This window comes from Adiantum capillus-veneris, chromosome 26, assembly GCF_014529385.1.
Source record: "Adiantum capillus-veneris isolate H3 chromosome 26, ASM1452938v2, whole genome shotgun sequence".
Taxonomy (NCBI): Eukaryota; Viridiplantae; Streptophyta; class Polypodiopsida; order Polypodiales; family Pteridaceae; genus Adiantum; species Adiantum capillus-veneris.
Genome location: NC_140956.1, coordinates 82,897,529 through 82,916,777, shown reverse-complemented (window position 1 = coordinate 82,916,777; position 19,249 = coordinate 82,897,529). Strand labels below are relative to the sequence as shown.

The 19,249-nt window shown below is 44.4% G+C and overlaps 1 protein-coding gene across 1 annotated transcript; it reads left to right on the top strand.

The window, feature by feature from the left end:
• Positions 1-870: 870 nt before the first annotated feature.
• Positions 871-18,154, top strand: PUX4 (plant UBX domain containing protein 4). The gene is made up of 4 exons (XM_086501131.1): positions 871-1,364; positions 16,965-17,298; positions 17,366-17,461; positions 17,549-18,154. Exons 1-4 carry the CDS (start codon positions 943-945, stop codon positions 17,921-17,923), a joined length of 1,227 nt encoding a protein of 408 aa, XP_086357257.1. The 5' UTR covers positions 871-942; the 3' UTR covers positions 17,924-18,154.
• Positions 18,155-19,249: the final 1,095 nt, after the last annotated feature.

Below are 19,249 nucleotides of genomic sequence, written 5' to 3'. Positions count from 1 at the left end.
ATGGTTGACACACACACACACACACACACACACACACACACACACACACACACACACACACACACACACACACACACAGAGAGAGAGAGAGAGAGAGAGAGAGAGAGAGAGAGAGAGAGAGAGAGAGAGAGAGAGAGAGAGAGAGGCCACGTGGCATGAAGAGAGATCACAGAGAGCTGGAGTTGCGTTGCTTGATTGCATATTCAAAATGCTTCAAACTGCCCACTCTCTCCTCGCCATGTGGCACTTCCCTCGTATAGGTCATCTCTCCATTATATAGTATAGATAGATAGATAGTGTCCTTTGTTTGCTTAGTACGCACATTAAAAAGAAGGAAAAATTACCAAAATACCCCTCTAATTTGCGGAAATTCCCAAAATACCCCTTGAATTTCAAAATTTCCAAAACACCCCAATGTTTTGTCACAAATTCCCAAAATGCTCTTCAATTTTTCCAAAATTCCCAAAGTACCCCTGGTAGTGAGATTAAATTTCTTGAAAGGCGAAAAATTTGTAGCTTTTCATAAGAAGACTGATTGTCTATCAATACAAGATGCTAAAACTAGAATCAAAGTATGTTACTTAGGCTTTGGAGATGAATTTCTTCATTATTTTTAGACCTGGTAATTTGTGACAAATTACATGCTAAGCACTCAAAAACGGATCTAAATTGTCAAAAAAGAGTAAAGATTAGAAAATCTTGAACAGTCCAACCAAAAAGGTGCAAGGGTATTTTGGTAATTTTTGAAATTTGAGGGGTATTTTGAGAATTTCCACAAATTAAATTAAAGGGGTATTTTGGTAATTTTCCCAAAAAAAATTAACCACATTGGGATTGCGAGATCTATTTACATAAAAGAGAGAGAGAGAGAGAGAGAGAGAGAGAGAGAGTGCTGTCACGCAGACGGTCTGTCGTCGCCTTCGTTCAACACAATTCTCCACCATGGATCAACACGATGACGCGATCAAGCAATTCCGTGCGATTACTGCTTCAACGCCAGAGCAAGCTCGTTTCTTTCTAGAGAGCTCTGGGTGGCAGGTAGAAGTTGCTCTGCAGAACTTTTACGAAGGCGATGCTCGTGGAGGCGAGGATTATGAGGACGCTGAAGATGAAGAGGAGGCTGCCCCTGCTCATCCACCCACATCTCCTTTTGTCCCTGCTCCGGTGCCACCCCCGGCTGTAGGGGTTCCCGTTCAAGGTGTGGGTCCCTTTCCATCCAACGTCGGAGGTGCCACTGATCGTGTCAAAGACAAGAAGCCTGCCAATAGCCGTGGAAGTATCAGGACCTTGTCTGATTTCAACAGACGCTCTGACTCGGACAGCGAGGAGGACACACAAGAGTACTACACAGGTGGTGAAAAAAGGTAAGCTTTTTATAAAAGCCCCCCCCCCCCCCCCCCCCCCCCCCCCCCCCCCCCCCCCCCCCGGGAAAAGATGAAGAGGTTATCTCAAGAAATCACAGAACAAACGTTGTCAGCTACATTAGAAACTAGTTATGCATAGGATTTCCCATAGGCTCCTGCTCCTTTCGCCTGAGCCACTTTAGTAGTTTGAAACACTTGGACAAAGTTTACAATAGGATAACGCCTATGAAGAGAGCTTACCCTGAGTTAAAGCTACGGACTTTAGACCCTCAAAAGTTGAAGTCCGTGAAGGATAATGTTCATCAGATGCAGTAGGTGATTCTTCAGGTAGGGAAGATTATCTTTTTGGAGGATTTGGCATCTCACTCCTGAGTATAGTATTCAGCTTTGATTACTTCGAGAGGACCACTGATTTCACATGGGAGGAGCTCGTGCTCATGTTGTTGGATCAGGAGGCCAGTCACGGAGGTCCGGATTTAGAGGGGGCTCTGAGGCCTTGACTGGATAGTCAACTAGGAAAGCAAAACAGACATTGAAGGATGATATTTGTGGATCTGGTGAGAGATCCAAGAAGGAGGTGATATGTCATAAGTGTGGAGAAGAGGGACATATTTAGAGGAATTGCCCGAAGAAGTTTGACTCGGATTTTGAGTACGGTGAGGGAGCTACTGTTGCACCTGTTCCAGCTTTTATGCATTGTGTTCGACTGCCTTCATCTTCACCGGGCACTCTCAAAGGGTTGTGGAAGGATAGCACTCTTGTCCAATTTTGTTCTTAACACCAGGCTCAGGCGGTTCTGGTACTTCCTTGACAAAGCTTGGAGGATCTCTCCACGCTTTGGAGTAGGTTGGCTCGACTCGTTCTCGAAGGAGGCGTCGCCAATCTACTTTTCTTCCTATAAACTACAACTATTGATGACATGCTCACATGGTATGGTGTATAAGTGGGTGTCACAAATTGGTGACGTGGCAGCAGACCCGGACACACACTTACATGTGGCAACAGTACGAACCCCTGTCTGGCAAAGAACGCCATGTTTCATGCACGCACAAAGCATATTGATGTGCGGTATCACTTCATACGAGAAGTGCTTGAGGATGGCCTTATTACATTGGTTAAGGTCCATACATCACAAAATCCAGCCGATGCTCTCACTAAGTGCTTACCCAAAGCACATCATCATTTATGCATAGAGATGGTGGGTGTCACGTAGCTTAAAGGCGCCATTTATGCCGTTAAGTGGGAGGTTGTTGGGTTAAAGGCCTAAATAACTCCTTTTTGTACATTTTTATACTTTGTCCAGGTTCAATATGAACTTGAACCTGGACACATTTTTTAAAGGTCACTTATAATAAAAGTGGAAAAACCCAAAACTCACTTATTGAGTTTTCCCCAAAAACGTGAGCTCTCTCTCTCCCTCTTCTTCTGCTAGCGCTTCCTCTCCTGCTGGCCTTCGCCTCCCCTCTTTGCACACACACTGCACTTCCTCGCGTGCTCTTTCACTTGCACACACCGCCACGTGCTCATCAATAGCTTCTTTGGAAGCCTTAGTGGCTGAAATATATTCAGCCTCCGTAGTAGACAATGCAACAATATTTTGCAATCTAGAATACCATGAAACAATACCTCCCGCAAGAGTAAATACATAGCCACTTGTGGATTTCCGTGTATCCACATCACCAGGCATGTCAGAGCCACAAAATCCCTTCAACTCCATTGGTCCTTTACCATAGCAGAGGCATTTGTTTTTAGTCCCTTTCAAGTACCTCATAATGGACTTCACTGCATCCCAATGCAACCTGCCTCAATTTGCTGTCCAACATCATCTGGCTCAAACAGCTCTGGATCATCTACATTTTTAGCCATTCGTGGTGCATCCTGAGGGCCAAAAATAGCACTAACAGCTGGTCATGTTGAAATTTCACCCTTTTATGGTCATGCTTTGAGGCACAATTGTTTTGAAGCAGCCTTGCCTCATTAAAAACAACATCTCGGCTGCGTACAACCCTTTTGAGCTGAGGTAACCAAATCCTGTAACCCATCTTCACCATATCCCATGAAGAGGCCTTTAACGGACTTCGCATCTAGTTTACTTCTCAACTCAGGTCTAACATGCACAAAAGCTTCGCAACCAAAAATGCGTAAGTGATCATATGAAGCAGGCTTGCCAGACCAAACCTCTTCAGGGATGTCACCTTTCAAAGACATGTGAGGGGATCGATTGCATATATGCACTGCAGTTTTTAAAGCTTCTCCCCAAAATCCATGAGAGAGATTAGCTGTGGACAGCATGCATCTCACCCTCTCACAAAGTGTCCTATTGAATCTTTCAGCCACACCATTAGAAGAGGGGCTGTATGGCACAGTAAGCTCCCTCTTAATGCCCAAATTTTCACAAAACTTGTTAAATTCAGCACTTGTGTACTCCCCCCCATTGCTTGTACGCAAGCATTTTAGCTTTCTACCTGTTTGGGTGGTCACAAATACATGAAATCTCTTAAACGTAGCAAAGGCTTCATCCTTAGACTTAAGCAAATAAACCCAAATTTTCCTAGAATGATCATCAACAAAGGAGACAAAATAACATGCACCACCCATAGACTTAGTAGGCATGCTACATACATCAGAATGTACAAGATCAAGCACACAAGATTTACGAGAGACACCAAAGTAATAAGAACGCTTTACTTGCTTGCCATATTGACATTCATTACAAAAGTCAAGCTTTGTGCCTTTAGCATCAAGCTTGTTCAAAGTACAAAGCTTAGAAAGGTCCTTTTGGCTCATATGGCCAAGCCTCTTGTGCCACAACTCCATGTGAAAGTTAATTTCAGCCAATGCAATAAACTTGCCCAACACGGCCTTTCCATGCATGCAGTAAAGTGTCCCTTTCTTTGTGCCCTTTACAATCAGCCTTGAGCCTTTGGTCATTTTCCATGACCCTCTCTCAAACAAGATGCTGTAACCATGCATATCCATGTGACCAACAGAAAGCAGACTCTTCTTGATTCCCAACACATATCGAACATCATGTAAGACAAGCTCATTTGTGCCATCTATGGAGAGATGCACAGTGCCAATACCCTCAATGGAACATGCATGATTGTTTCCAAGGTATACATGGCCTCGCTTGCCCGCATCAAAAGTAGAGAAACACTCCTTGATAGGAGTCACATGAAATGAAGCACCGGAATCAACAATCCAAGTCTGGGACAATGCATCATTGACAGTCAACAAAGCATCAATAATATCACTCTTGGTGATCTGCATGTCCTGTGAATGAACATTAAGAGAGACATCATAGTCATAAGCATCATCATCTGACGAAGTGGCACACAAGATGTCCTCTACATCTGACAGCTCCTCAATTACGACACTAGAAGCCACATTGGCCTTCTCTTTGTCCTTTGAGCTATCCTGTGCATCTGCCTTGACTTCCTTCTTCTCTTTCTTTTTGTCTACGCCATTCCTTTTCCTTTCTAACTCAGCTTTATAGTACCTGCAATCGGGTTTCTTGTGACCTTTCCTGCCACATTGATAGCAAGTCACATCACCCTTGCCTTTGCTTGCATTTCCTCTTTCTTTACTCTTACTCTTACTCCTTTGTGCATAAGCATTCTTCTTTTCTGTCCTGCCTCTAACCATGTTGGCAGAGCTGCCTCCCTCTCCACTTGCTTTCCTCCTGATTTCTTCATTCAAGATAGAACCCCTAACACCATCAAAGGTCAAATTGGGGTTATTGGACAACGAAACCACCAAAGTTTCCCATGACTCAGGTGAGGTCATAAGCAAGAAGATAGCTTTCAGCTTATCATCAAAAGGGGGCAAGCCAAAATCCTGTAACTGCGACAAAGTACTTGCGAACAATGACAAGTGCTCTGCCGCGCTCTTGGACTCATCTAGTTGCATGCCAACAAGTTTTCGCATCAAGTGCACCTGGTTGACAGGCGTTGTATTTTCATACATTCCCTTCAACTTCTCCCACACATCAAAAGCAGTCGTGAGACCTTTCACATCAATGACGGTCTCATCTGTCATGGCCATTTTAATGTATGTAACGGCCTTCCTGTTCATGCTAACCCATGCTTCATCTGTCATATTCTGTGGCTTCACCTGTCCAAGTGCCCCTTCGCAATCTTTAAGAAATAGGATTCCTTGAATCCTGTCTTTCCAAAGATCAAAACCTGTTCCATCGAACCTCCTAATCTCGAAGAGGTTCTTCACATCCGAAGAAGATGAGGCCATAGTTGCACGAAATAAGAGGATAATACGCTGAATTTTTGGGGAAAATGCGCAAAAATCGGAGTATAGCCTCACAGAGATTTGCACTACAGCTCCAAATGGTCACAGGAGCAATTTGGGGCAAAATAGAAGATTTGGGCATAAAATTCAATTTCTGAAATTTATGCGCAGAAAATTTCAGCGAGCGAATTTGTGCTCGAAAACAACGAATTTAGTTGTTTTTAGCCTCAGAAGACATACATAAGGCTAATATACAGCCTTTAGAAGCATGTAAGCGCGAAAGCCCCAATTTGTAGCATCAAAATTGCATGAAATTGAGCCACAAATAATGGTCATACATCGATAAAATTTGTCAAACGTGCGTAGATTGGATCAATTTGCACTTTCCTGAAGGTAATGGCACCATAAAAACACTTGCAAAAACCTGCGTAAATTTGAAATTTGCTTAAAACACCTGTTTTAGGGCTTGTTTTTCGGCAATTTCAGGGTTTTCGGATAGCGGGGACTTAGCAAAAGTATTCCCACACCTTAATACATCATTTGCAAAACCTGTATTTTCGCTGTCATAACGTGTAATTTCCTATTTTTGACCTAATTTCAGCCTGTTTTAGGTCAATTTGGGTTGCCGGGAGCTCTCTAGTGTCCGGGGACGAGTCCTTTTGCGACGAAATTCCAAAATCTTGCGATAAAGTTGACCTTCTTGGCTGAAATTCAGCGTTTGCAGGTTTGGGGGTAAACCCTAATCGGGCTCTGATACCAGTTGATGAGCGCGCGGCGGTGTGTGCAAGTGAAAGAGCACGTGAGGAAGTGCAGTGTGTGTGCAGAGAGGGGAGGCGAAGAGCAACAGGAGAGGAAGCGCTAGTAGAAGAAGAGGGAGAAAGTGAGAGCTCACGTTTTTGGGGAAAACTCAATAAGTGAGTTTTGGGTTTTCCCACTTTTATTATTAGTGACCTTTAGAAAATGTGTCCAGGTTCATATTGCTCTGATACCAGTTGATGAGCGCGCGGCGGTGTGTGCAAGTGACAGAGCACGTGAGGAAGTGCAGTGTGTGTGCAGAGAGGGGAGGCGAAGAGCAACAGGAGAGGAAGCGCTGGTAGAAGAAGAGGGAGAAAGTGAGAGCTCACGTTTTTGGGGAAAACTCAATAAGTGAGTTTTGGGTTTTCCCACTTTTATTATTAGTGACCTTTAAAAAATGTGTCCAGGTTCATATTGAACCTGGACAAAGATATTGAATCTGGACAAAGTATAAAAATGTACAAAAAAGGGGTTATTTAGGCCTTTAACCCAACAACTATTTGGTTAGCACGCCTATGCAGTGAGTTTGGCCTGCCTGCCAAGGCACCTATGCCTGGTTATGATAGCCAGAGTGCTATATGTCTGGCAAAGAACGCCATGTTTCATGCACGCACAAAGCATATTGATGTGCGGTATCACTTCATACGAGAAGTGCTTGAGGATGGCCTTATTACATTGGTTAAGGTCCATACATCACAAAATCCAGCCGATGGTCTCACTAAGTGCTTATCCAAAGCACAACATCATCTATGCATAGAGATGGTGGGAGTCACGTAGCTTACATGCGGCATTTACGTCTTTAAGTGAGAGGTTGTTGGCTTAAAGGCCTAAATAACCCCTTTTTGTACATTTTTATACTTTGTCCAGGTTCATATTGAACGTGGACACATTTTCTTAAGGTCACTTATAATAAAAGTGGGAAAACCCAAAACTCACTTATTGAGTTTTCCCCAAATACGTGAGCTCTCACTCTCTCCCTCTTCTTCTGCTAGCGCTTCCTCTCCAGTTGCTCTTCGCCTCCCCTCTCTGCACACACACTGCACTTCCTCGCGTGCTCTTTCACTTGCACACACCGCCCCCCGCTCATCAGGCGATTCAAGAACTATCCTGCATTGGATGCAAAGTGGATGGAGGAGGAGGACCTAGCAGATACTCCTCAGATTGTGAAACTTTTCCTTGAAGCATTCGGTTTAGCATAGTCTACTCCGATAGAACCCCGATTTCAGCATGGGTGAATCTAGTGCAACGAGCATGCACAAGAGGGGAGTCACTCCTCTTCTTCGTCAACAAATTACCTCGATTTTTGGTATAGACTCACTGATGTCCCTTTGGGTTTCAGGGATAATGCTGGGCTGAAAGTATTCTGCTGAATGACTTTATGAACTGGAATTCCCGAAAATGAAAATGATCTGATTGATTTGTATTTGACTTGTTTGAGTGCAGGAACTGAAAGACGAAATGATTGCAACATTTCGATCTCATAAATCTCTATAGACATGATTGCAATATGGATTAGTTAATTGGGCATCTGTGAGGTCTCGATTGGATTTAGATGTGATTTCTAAATACATTGCCGATTAATCATGGTTTGAGATTTGGAATGATTTTTGAATGTGATTTGTCATGTGATGTCCTTTGAGTTGAGGGATACTGATGGGTTGACAGTATTTTGCTGTATGACTTTATGAACTGAAATTCCCGAAAATGAAAATTATTGATTTTTACTTGACTTGTTAGAGTGCAAGAACTGAAAGACAAAAAGACTGCAGCATTTTGGTCTCATAAATCTCTATAGATACGATTCTAATAAGGATCAATTAATCGGGTATCCATGAGGTCCCGAATGGATCTAGATGCGATTATGAAATATGTTGCCGGTTCATCATGGTCCGAGATTTGGAATGAATTTGAATGTGATTTGTCATGTGATGTCCGATGATGTGACTGTTGTCACGTGCACATCTAACCCTATGTGTACGTGGACAAGCTACAACATGACCAGGGTCAAGTTCAGCCAAGTCAGTCTAGAATAGGAAGCGATCTCGCACTTTTGTGAGTCTGTTCGCAGATTGTGCATGCCGAGGCACTTAGATTAGATGTATATCCTTTGGTTGCACATAGCATGACCATCAGATTTCCATCAAAACCCATCAGGAGCATTTTTACAGTGCATAGATCTATTTTCCCTATTTTTAAAAATTTTCACTTATTATTTTTAAGTGACTTTTGTTGGGAACTGGGTAGGGCAATTTGACTAAGTGAGTATATATAGAAACCTAGCGCTAGCACTTACTAGCAGAAGAGGCAGGAGGAGCACTTGCTCAACAGGCAACTTCTCAGCAAGACCAACCCCCGCAACAGTCCTAGCATTTTCAGCCCATCTGAGAAGCTAGCGTTTTTGCAAGATCGATCAGCCCTGGCGTTTTGTACAGCAGATCAGCCCCGGCGACAACAGAAGATAGCAGATTCCACAGCCACACAGCAGATCAGCCTAGTGTTAGCAGATTTCCACCGTAGGAAGACATTCAACCCTAGCGTTTTTGGATTGCAGCTCAGCCCTTAAGGTTTTGTAGTTCCATCGCGACAAGATCAACAAGTAGACTAGCGTTTTCAGTTTTCAGCAGTCAAGCATCGCAGTAGAATCCCCAAACCTCGCAGATCTCACCTTCCCGTAGCAGATCCTCGCCGCACGGTGAGACTCATCAAGGTTTACAATTTCAGCCCGGAAAACGCAGATTTTAGCATCTGCGTTTTCAGCGCTTCGTCGTCGCATCGTCGCCATCGACATCGTCACCGACATAGAGATACAATTCAACAGATAAAGACTTGCAGATTTCAGCCATTAGCATTTTCAGATTTCAGCCCGTCTCGTTGTCGTTCTCATCGTCGTCAACATCGTCGGCAAGTCCAAGCATTGTAGAGATTTGTGCAATCAATAGTAGACCGCTCTCGCCATAGAGAGTGGGGCCTTCGGAGGAGGGTTTGACAACACTCCGGTGTCGTATTTTTCTCTCTCTATCTCTCAGTCTCAGCACCTTCATTCACAGTGTTCACCACTTTGTTTGTGATCATTTGCACTCTCTCACTAAAGAAACGGAAGGCTCTCCCTTCCGAAAGTAAAAGGAACCTGAGCTCAATTCGGAGCACTCATCTTGAGCAAAGTTCAACATTCACTTCCGCTGCACCTTACGTTGGTATCAGAGCTTTGGCAGTGTTCTGTATCACTCAAGAAAAGAACCACAAGAAATTTTTTGCTTGTTGCGGTCGCACGTAACCCAAGACCTCTTGGGCGTGTCCATTCCTAATCGTGTTTTTGAAGAGTGACAGGAAACCCAAGAAAGAAGGCTTGTCCAGCCTCCCCTTGTTCCTCTTTTCACTCATTGAGAGCGGACTATGCACTTAATCGACGTGAGGTGGGAAAAAGCAACCTTGGTGTGAGCGCAAGGCCGCCAAGGGGTGCGCCCGCTAGAAAGAGAAGAGCTCGGGTGAAGAGAAGATCCTTCTCTAACACAGATTGCAAACGAAAGAAGAACCGCAAGAACCTCAAGAACCTCAAGAACTCAAGACCCCCAAGAACCCGAGATCCACAAGAACCCAAGTTCCTCGTGAACTTCAGAACCCACGACTTCAGTGGATGGTCATCACCCGAAGCGGTATGATACTTTGCATGAAGGTGATGAGCATGGAGGTGGCGAAGAAGAATTTTCTCCACTAGGAGGTTTTTTCGACCATCCTTCTTCACCATCTACGCCAAGGATTGCACTAACTCCTATGGAGGCTTTCGACAAGATGATGATGGACAGGAAATTAGAAAGCGACGAAATTATGGTAGCCATAGAGCGTAAGGACCAAGACAGAATGACAGCCATAGCACGTGAGCGCGACGAAAGAGAAGCAAAATTTGATCGCGAGAACAAAGCAAGAATGCAAGAGATGTTGCGACTCTTTTCTCAAGTGCAGACACAGATGCAAGAGATTCGGGAAAAGGAGACTCTCTTAGTCTCTTCTTCTCCCAAGCATGACACCCATGATTTGCATGATTATGAGCATGATTTGCATGATTATGAGCATGATGATGTGAATGACAATGATGAGCATGATGATTTGAATGACAATGACAAGCATGATGATTTGCTTGATGATCAAGATGTGATTTCTCACGAGCATGATGATTTGCATGATCAAGATGTGATTTTTCACAAGCATGATGCATTGCAGGATCACGATGTGATTGTTCACAAGGATGATGGCTTAGTTGATGCTTTTTCTAGTGGAGCTAACTTCATTGCAGATTCGATCAATCACGAAGAACCGATCTTGGCTCTCGAGTCCAGGTCCACCGAACCTCCAGAGGAAGATTTGATAGATCCTGAAGAACCGATCTTCGCTCTTGAGCCTAGGTCCCAAGAACCCCCACAGGAAGACCTATGTGTTTGTATGATTAGTCATCACGCATTGTTTAAGTGTTTCATTCTGATGTTTCCTGTATTTTAGTTAGCATCTTTATATGATCCCTTTTCATAGGCATGCCGTATTGTACGTTGAGCACGATTCACTCATGAATGAGTACGGATGTATGCGGATTTCTCATGAAAAGCTGAAAAGTATGCACCCAAGGAATTCACATTCCATGTCTCTTCCTTGGCACGACACTGTCGTAGAAAGAGCACAAGAAAGATTGAGCATCAAGCATCGGCATTTCCATTGTGTTTTGCCACAGTTGATTGATCTAGATCAGAAAGTCAAGATTCGATTCCATTGTTTGTATGTGTTTGACGAACGGTTTGGCACTCCGTTTATATGTTCATCTGCATTGCATGCACAGTTTTTTCGAAGGAGTAGTCTTTTTCGAGTCACTTTACATGGAATGGGTATGTTCATGTTTTTGTGTTGGAAGTGGTTTCAAGAATTTTCAGCCTCGAAGATTCTTGAAGAAGGTAGACGCATGACTATTGACGAAGTTGAAACATTGAAGGAGCCACAAAAGACTTTGTGTCGCTTTCGGCGCGGCCCAGAGAAGCAGCATTACAGACCTTTATGAAGTTCAAGTATCGCATGACCCACGCATCAGAGTGGGCCGGCGAAGAGTCCTTTCCAGGATTCCAGACGTTGTTGGCGATCTCCCTCGACGCCATACAGTTCGGTACTAGTACCTCACTTTGAAAAGGAGGGGATGTCATGTGCACATATAACCCTGTGTGTACGTGGACAAGCTACAACATGACCAGGGTTCAGTTCAGTCAAGTTAGTCTAGAATAGGAAGTGATCTGGCACTTTTGTGAGTCTGTTCGCAGACCGTGCATGCCTAGGCACTTAGACTAGATGCATATCCTCTTCTTGCACACAGCATGAAACATCAGTTCCCCATCAGAACCCATCAGGAGCATTTTTACAGTGCAAAGACCTATTTTTCCTATTTTTGACATTTTTCACTTATTATTTTTAAGTTACTTTTGGTGGGAACTGGGTAGGGCAATTTGACTAAGTGAGTATATATAGAATTCTAGCGCTAGCACTTTCTGGCAAAAGAGGCAGCAGGAGCACTTGCTCAACAGGCAACTTCTCAACAAGACCAACCCCCGCAACAGTCCTAGCGTTTTCAGCCCATCTAAGAAGCTAGTGTTTTTGCAAGACAGATCAGCCCTGGCGTTTTGTACAACAGATCAGCTTCGGCGACAACAAAAGATAGCAGATTCCACAGCCACACAGCAGATTAGCCCAACGTTAGCAGATTTCCACCGCAGGAAGACATTCAGTCCTAGCGTTTTTGGATTGCGGCTCAGCCCTTAACGTTTTGTAGTTCCATCGCGACGAGATCAACAAGTAGACCAACGTTTTCAGTTTTCAGCAGTCAAGCATCGCAGTAGACCCCTCAAACCTCGTAGATCTCACCTTCCCACAGCAGGTCCTGGCCGCACGGTGAGACTCATCAAGGTTTACAGTTTCAGCCCGGAAAACGCATAGCATCTGCGTTTTCAGTGCGTCGTCGTCGCATCGTCGCCATCGACATCGTCACCGACATAGAGTCAGAATTCAGCAGATAAAAATTTGCAGATTTCAGCCATTAGTATTTTCAGATTTCAGTCCGTCTCGTCGTCGTCCTCATCGTCGTTGACATCGTCGGCAAGTCCAACCATTGTAGAGATTTGTGCAATCAATAGTAGACCGCTCTCGCCATAGAGAGTGGGGCCTTCGGAGGAGGATTTGACAACATTTCGGTGTCGTATTCTTCTCTCTCTATTGCTCAGTCTCAGCACCTTCATTCACAGCGTTCACCACTTTGTTTGTGATCATTTGCACTCTCTCACTAAAGGAACGGAAGGCTCTCCCTTCCGTAAGTAAAAGAAACCTTGAGCACAGTTCGGAGCACTCATCTTGACATTCACTTCCGTTGCACCTTACAATTGTCGATTTGTACAAGTGCTAGATTTGTTGTGTCTAGTGCGTCAGTACTAACAGTTAGTGTCTACTAAGACAGTTTATGGCCTCTGTCTGTTTTGCAGGTGTAATCGAGGGCGATTACAATTCTTTCAAGAGGGGGGTATGTCACAAAATGATGACGTGGCATGATGATCTGTGACTGGACAGAAGTGATGATGTGGTTGACTGTACGGACAGTTCCGTGAAACGCGCTGACAGTTGCTGGCGTGGCGGAATTGTACAGGTTTCTATGAATTGCGCTGATTGCTTTTTGACAGTTTTTGGAGCCAGTTGCTTTTGGGGATTATTGTTTGAAGCTTTTGGATAAGGTTTCTTTTGAGTTTAACTGCTTTTGGCATCCCTTGTAAGAATAAATAAACCCAAGGGGTCTCACTTCTCAGAGCATCTGGATGCAGAGTGAAACCGGCCCGTGGGGCGGTAGGCTTCGGCTTTCACCCAAAATTCTTTACTTTAGACACACACAGAGAGCACTTTGCAAAAGGAACCTGTGACGGGAATTAACACTTAAGCACACAGCTCGGAAGCTAGAATGCCCCCGAGCAGACGTCAACAACCTGTAGGTCCCAAAATTGGCGCCCCTTTCGGTATTTCTTTATACTTTGAGAGGGTAAATTTACAAAGTAGAGTCTTGGGAATTCTTTACCTGTATCCAGCTAGATACCTCTTGTTTTGGCCAAAATTCGGCAGCATAACAGCCCCAAAACTTGCGCGAAACCAATTCCCCTGCTAGAACTCACTTCCACTGGCATAAACCCTATGATTTCTGCCCAAAAACAGTAAATTCAGCACACTGTATTTATTGGCTTTGCCCTGTTTTCAGCCCTAAACAGTCCCCGACTTGTCCTATGTCAGTGGACACTGTTCCCATTGGTTCTGGCATCCGCATGGCTGAAAAACAATCAAATTACAAAGCTGAAAATGCACCTGTTTGATGAGGTTATGACCCTCACCGATGCCTGCTTTTGGAGTAGCAGTTAGCTACTCCTGTTCCTGCTCAAGGAGGCTCTTGCCTCAACACAAAAGCATGAAACCACACAGCTGTACATCAGTCAAATGAAGAGCCCTCTTGTGGGGCATCACATAACTCCACGTAGGGGGGAGAGACAGAGCGGTGTGTAGTGTGCAGGGCATCACTCCTAGCACCACATTGTACATGAGAGGGAAAGAAAGCACTCCATAGCTCTTAACCTGTGACAGTTTCTCAATGAAGCATCCCCCGAGCATAAATCGAGCGCCCCCTCTTCTGCGCTTGACCTGTAATGCATCTGTTAACAAATAGATGCAAAAAGGGAAAAACGCAGCAAACAAGCCCTGTAAACATGCATCTGATGCCTTCTAATATTGAAAATGAGCTCCTTGGTCCTAGATAAAGTCATGGGAAGCCCAAAAATGGAGAGAAATGGCTGAAGATCAGAGTTATCAGCCTCCAAAACTGCTCGTTCTGTTTTCCCAAACTTGGTAAATTGACCAAAAAGTGCCACTTGGCACTCATGCATGCAATTTCCTTGCATTTGGCTTCCTGCTTAAAAATCTCTCAAGTGGTGCATCAGTTGACTTTGCAGCAGAGTAATAAAATGTTCCCCTTGTCATACCGGAGGTAATGACGCGACACATTTCACGGCCCAAAATAGCAGTTCCCTAAATTTTAGGAAATGCTTCCGTTGGACTCCCATTGGTCATCTGATCATCAATGCACACTAGGACCGCATCCAAAAATGCAATGTAGCCGAGCTGTCGGGTACTTTCCTTTGGTGACTCCACCTTGACGTTGTACCTTTATTTAGTTCACTTCCTAGTATCCACCAACTTGCTAAGTGCGACGAGGGGAAACTACATGATCTTGCACTGAGCCTAGATATCCTTTCACTATATGAGTTCCAGTGCCGACCAACTTCCCGTGTGTGGGTGAAACTACCGTTCACATTGGCCATACAATGTCCGACCATTTGCAACTTCAAAAAGAGGGTCTCAAAAATTAAACAAAAATCATTGGATAGAAACCAACAACTAAGATTAGCAGTTGCCACGTCCTCGTGACATAGAGTTTGAGAGTGAGCACCCGCGGGCTCTCTTTGTACTTTGCACACAGATTAATATAAAAAGAAATACCGAAAGGGGTGCCAGTCTCTGGGCACGGAACTATACCGGGCCGTGTCGTCTTTGTGAACTGTTTTGAAGTGAGTCTCTGTTGTGTCGCGGTAGAATATTGACTTGGGGTGTCCAAGTTTGTTACAGAAGTACTTGATGTCGGTGCCTCTAACTTATCTCCACCTGCCTGAGGAGCCTCTTGCTCCATCTCCCACTGTGTAAAAGGATTTGTTTGTTTAGTCGTACTCTTGCAAAGCATTTTCAAATTCGCGCTAACAAAGATAAAATTATTTGCCTTCTCTACTTCAAGCCGATTCCTCTTTTGGAAGCAATGCGGCTACACAATTGCTCCAAGCATGAGGTACTAATGATTGGTTGAGAATACAGATTGCTAGTCTCTGAAGCTCAGGGCCATCATAACCATAGTCCTCTCACCATAGCAGTGAACCTATCTTCTTGCGATCAATCGGAGCATCTAGACTGCCAAATGACCCCCGCATCTCTATATGCTGTCTCAATTGACCCCTTACAATGCGTCGTCCATCTCTGTCTAGAACCATCTTGTTTAAGATCTCTGTAAATTGATTCATGACTTCTTTATCTGTCTCTTGCGGCGTCTTGCCCTGTACCTTGGAACTTTGGATCCACCATGTATGCTGCCCTGTGTAAAGGAGAGGCATATGAATTCCGCCTCGGCATGGATCTTTGCATATCGCTCTGCATCCGACTCAAGTTGTGCAAATTGCTTGATCATGCGGTCCATTGCCTAATAAAGCTTACCAATGCAAGGGTCCATGTCATCCACAACCCGAAGCAAATGAAGCACTGGTTTTACCAGTGCATCTAGACTCTTGAGCTCCTTCCTGATGTGAGGATTAGTGGTGCTAATCCTATAAATAAGACTTCATACTTAAGATCGAACTGAGACTGAAGAGACTGAATGTGTATTTGATTGATTGAAAGAATGCTTTAAAACTGAGTACAATAGGCTCGTTATAAAGGAGATGAAGGGACACAAATGAAAAGACACGTCTCATGGTGAAGAGACGGCACTTTAGATGTAAAGAGCACTACAACAATTAGCATTGCCTATTGTTTTCCTGTGACGCAGATGATTTACTGTTGTAATAAGATGGATGCCACCAATCCTAAGTATTCCAAGGTCCGGTATGATGAAATCATGGAGGAGGTACCTGCATATCTGAAAAAGGTGGGATGCAACCTCATTTGTGCCCATCTTTGGATTGAAGGTGACAATATGATTGAGCACTCTACCAACTTGTATTGGTATAAGGGCCCCACTATGCTGGAGGTTCTTGATATGATTTCGGAACCTATGAGGCTCTGACAAACCTCTTCGACTGCCGCTTCAAGAAGTTTACAAGATTGGTGGTATTGAAGTTGTACCCATTGCACCCCGGACAGATTGGCAATGGCTATGCCCCTGTTCTTATTTGCCATACATCTCACGTTGCTGTGAAGTTTCCTGAGATAATTACCAAGATTGATAGACGATCAGGAAAGGAGCTTGAGAAGTAGCCCAAATTTTTGAAGAACGGTGATGCTGGTTAAACAATAGCCTGCGAAGCATCAAGAACGCTCGTTCAAAATAGCCTGCAATTAAAAAAGCGAGATGATGGATCCGTTTGAAAACCTATGATAGGTGGAGAAAGGAGCTGCCAGTATTTTGAATTGAGATGTATGCTAACGAAGTTAATAAAAGCATCTGTGTAAACTGCCATATTAGCAACTTAGTCCGTCTGGCCCATGAAATCCACCATATTCCACTCTGCAAAATTCGGGTCAATCCGGACTGTCAGTGCCTGATCTGTATGCTGCCTGTCCCCATGTTTTGGGACCCCTCTAAAACAGAAGGAACAACATGGGATCACTATATGTTGAATAACCAAAGTTTTCTTAGTTTAATAATATTAAATGCCTTTTGCAGTCCTGGATGTCTGGGTTCATGACATGTTTAATAGATCTGGAAAGATCACTAAGTATTGATTACGTGTGTTGCTGCCGCTGTTTCAGTGGCATGATGGTGCAGGATCCTCAAAAGGGTAATCGGGTAGATGCCATATTTGAGCAGGCAAGGCGCATGGGAGCTCAGCAGGGCCCCTCTGAGCCTCCACAAGCTAGAGCGAATAGTAGAACCACCTTCACTGGCATGGGAAGAACCCTAGCAGGAGAACCAGCAGAGCAAGGAGGACAGCAAGCAGGTGGAGGAGCAGGGCAAAGAACTACTCTTCCGCAGCAACCACCAGACCCTGTGATCCGCAATATAACTTTCTGGAGAAATGGTTTTACTGTTGATGATGGACCATTGAGGAGGCTGGAGGATCCTGCCAATGCTGAGTTTCTGACGGTCGGTTGCGTCTTAAAGGGTTCATTTATTTTAATATTCAACCTTTCTAAGGTCTCTTCTTTTGCAGAGCATTGGCAAGTCTGAATGCCCTAAAGAGCTGGAGCCCAATGATCGTCGCACCCCAGTGCACGTCAATCTCATGCGGAGAGAGGATGACTGGACCGTATGTTTGTGTTTCCGCAATATTTTCTTTGGTTTTGCATCCATGTACATCAGATTTACTCTTGTTTTTGGTGTTTTCTAATTGCAGCCCCCGCCAGAACCTAGACATGTAGCTTTCCAAGGGTTTGGACGGACTTTGGGAAGCTCTTCTTCGACCGATACAGGCAGCATGCCTATTTCTCACGGTGCTAGTAACCAGGCATCGCAAGGTCTCTGTGTAGATGATACGAAGCCCGTGACCTCTATTCAACTTCGACTGTCGGATGGAACTCGCATGATTGCAAGATTCAATCATCATCATACTGTTGCTGATATTCGACGTTTTATCGATGCCGCAAGACCTGGTCATGCAGCTGGCTATCAATTGCAGACCATGGGCTTTCCTCCGAAGATCTTGAATGACCTCTCACAGTCGATTGAAGCAGCAGGGCTTTCTAATGCTGTCGTCATTCAGAAAGCCTGATTGGTGTTCTAACGAGGTTGTCATTGGGAAAGCCTGAATCTCATCCCTAGTTTGATGTGGTTGAATTGTGTATGCAAACCCAAATTTTTGCACTGTTAAATTTTTGTGCGGTATGTCAGGATGGCAATTGGCGTGATACAGACCAAATAGGTACTAAAATTGCTTGGTAGAGTTTATTTATTTGTATAAATGCTTTACTTTGTTTAAAGTAGTCCACTTGGACTAGCGCAAGGCGAGTGTTCAAGTGTTTGTTGACATGCTTGGTTTTCTAGTTTTAACAGCTATTCTGAGTACTAGTTGAAGCTTAGGCTGTTGCACATAAGTGGTGGATTGGGGCATGTAGACTAAGAGGGAGGTAGTGCTTCATTGCAGCCACTGATGCTTTAATTATCTGAACATGAAAGGATCGTAACATAGCTGGTTACCATTTGTTTTCATATAGTTGATGCAGTCACTCGTTCTATGTGCACGAGAGAGCACGTGCAGTAGGGGGAATAGTTTACTTCATGGGATGCACTCGTCTCCTTTGGGCTAAGTTTTGTAAGTCATGCTCCTCCACTAACTCTCTTTGGAGCATGCTGTGCGGCATGAAATGGCAGCTCTTTTCATGCCCTTTCATGTACTCTTATGTACTGTGTGTGCATGCGCGTGCGCGTGTTTGTGTGTGTGTGTGTGTGTGTGTGAGAGAGAGAGAGAGAGAGAGAGAGAAGAAAGAAAGAAAAGATTTTTTTATGTCCATAAGAGGCCGAAATCGGCCTCTGAGATAAATCAAAGTACATGGGGGTAAGGGTCCTCTGGATATCCTGTGAAGGATAAAAGGTACAAAGCAAAAAATAGCTATCTTGTGTAATGATTGGGGGAGAAAGGAGGTGGTACAAGGGTTGGGGGGGGGGTGGAGCTCTAAACCAGGGAAAAAATGTAATCCTATATGTTGGGGTATATACAATCATGAGAGAAAGTGCTATCATATCTTTAGCTCCATCCAGTCCTGTAATCAGGGTGTAAGACATGATGCATGGGTGGGTGAGGTGTGAACAATCCCCGTAGGATGGCGGCTGGGTCTGCAAAAGCTCGGATGCGTCTCTTCTCTAGAGATCTGTAGTAGCGCTCCTGAATCTCTTGGATCTCTCTTTGGTGAAGTCGGGGTGTCCTACGTCCGTGGGGATGTGGACGCTTGCGAGCTCGGACCTCCTCAGCTTGTTGTAGAGTCACTCCTCTATGAGTAGTCTGGGATGGTGGTACTACTGTGTCCCTCTGGAAGAAGTTTGTGAGCTGTGTCTGGCGCTTGTCTCTCACGACTGATGATGTCTGAAGGAGAGTGTCCCT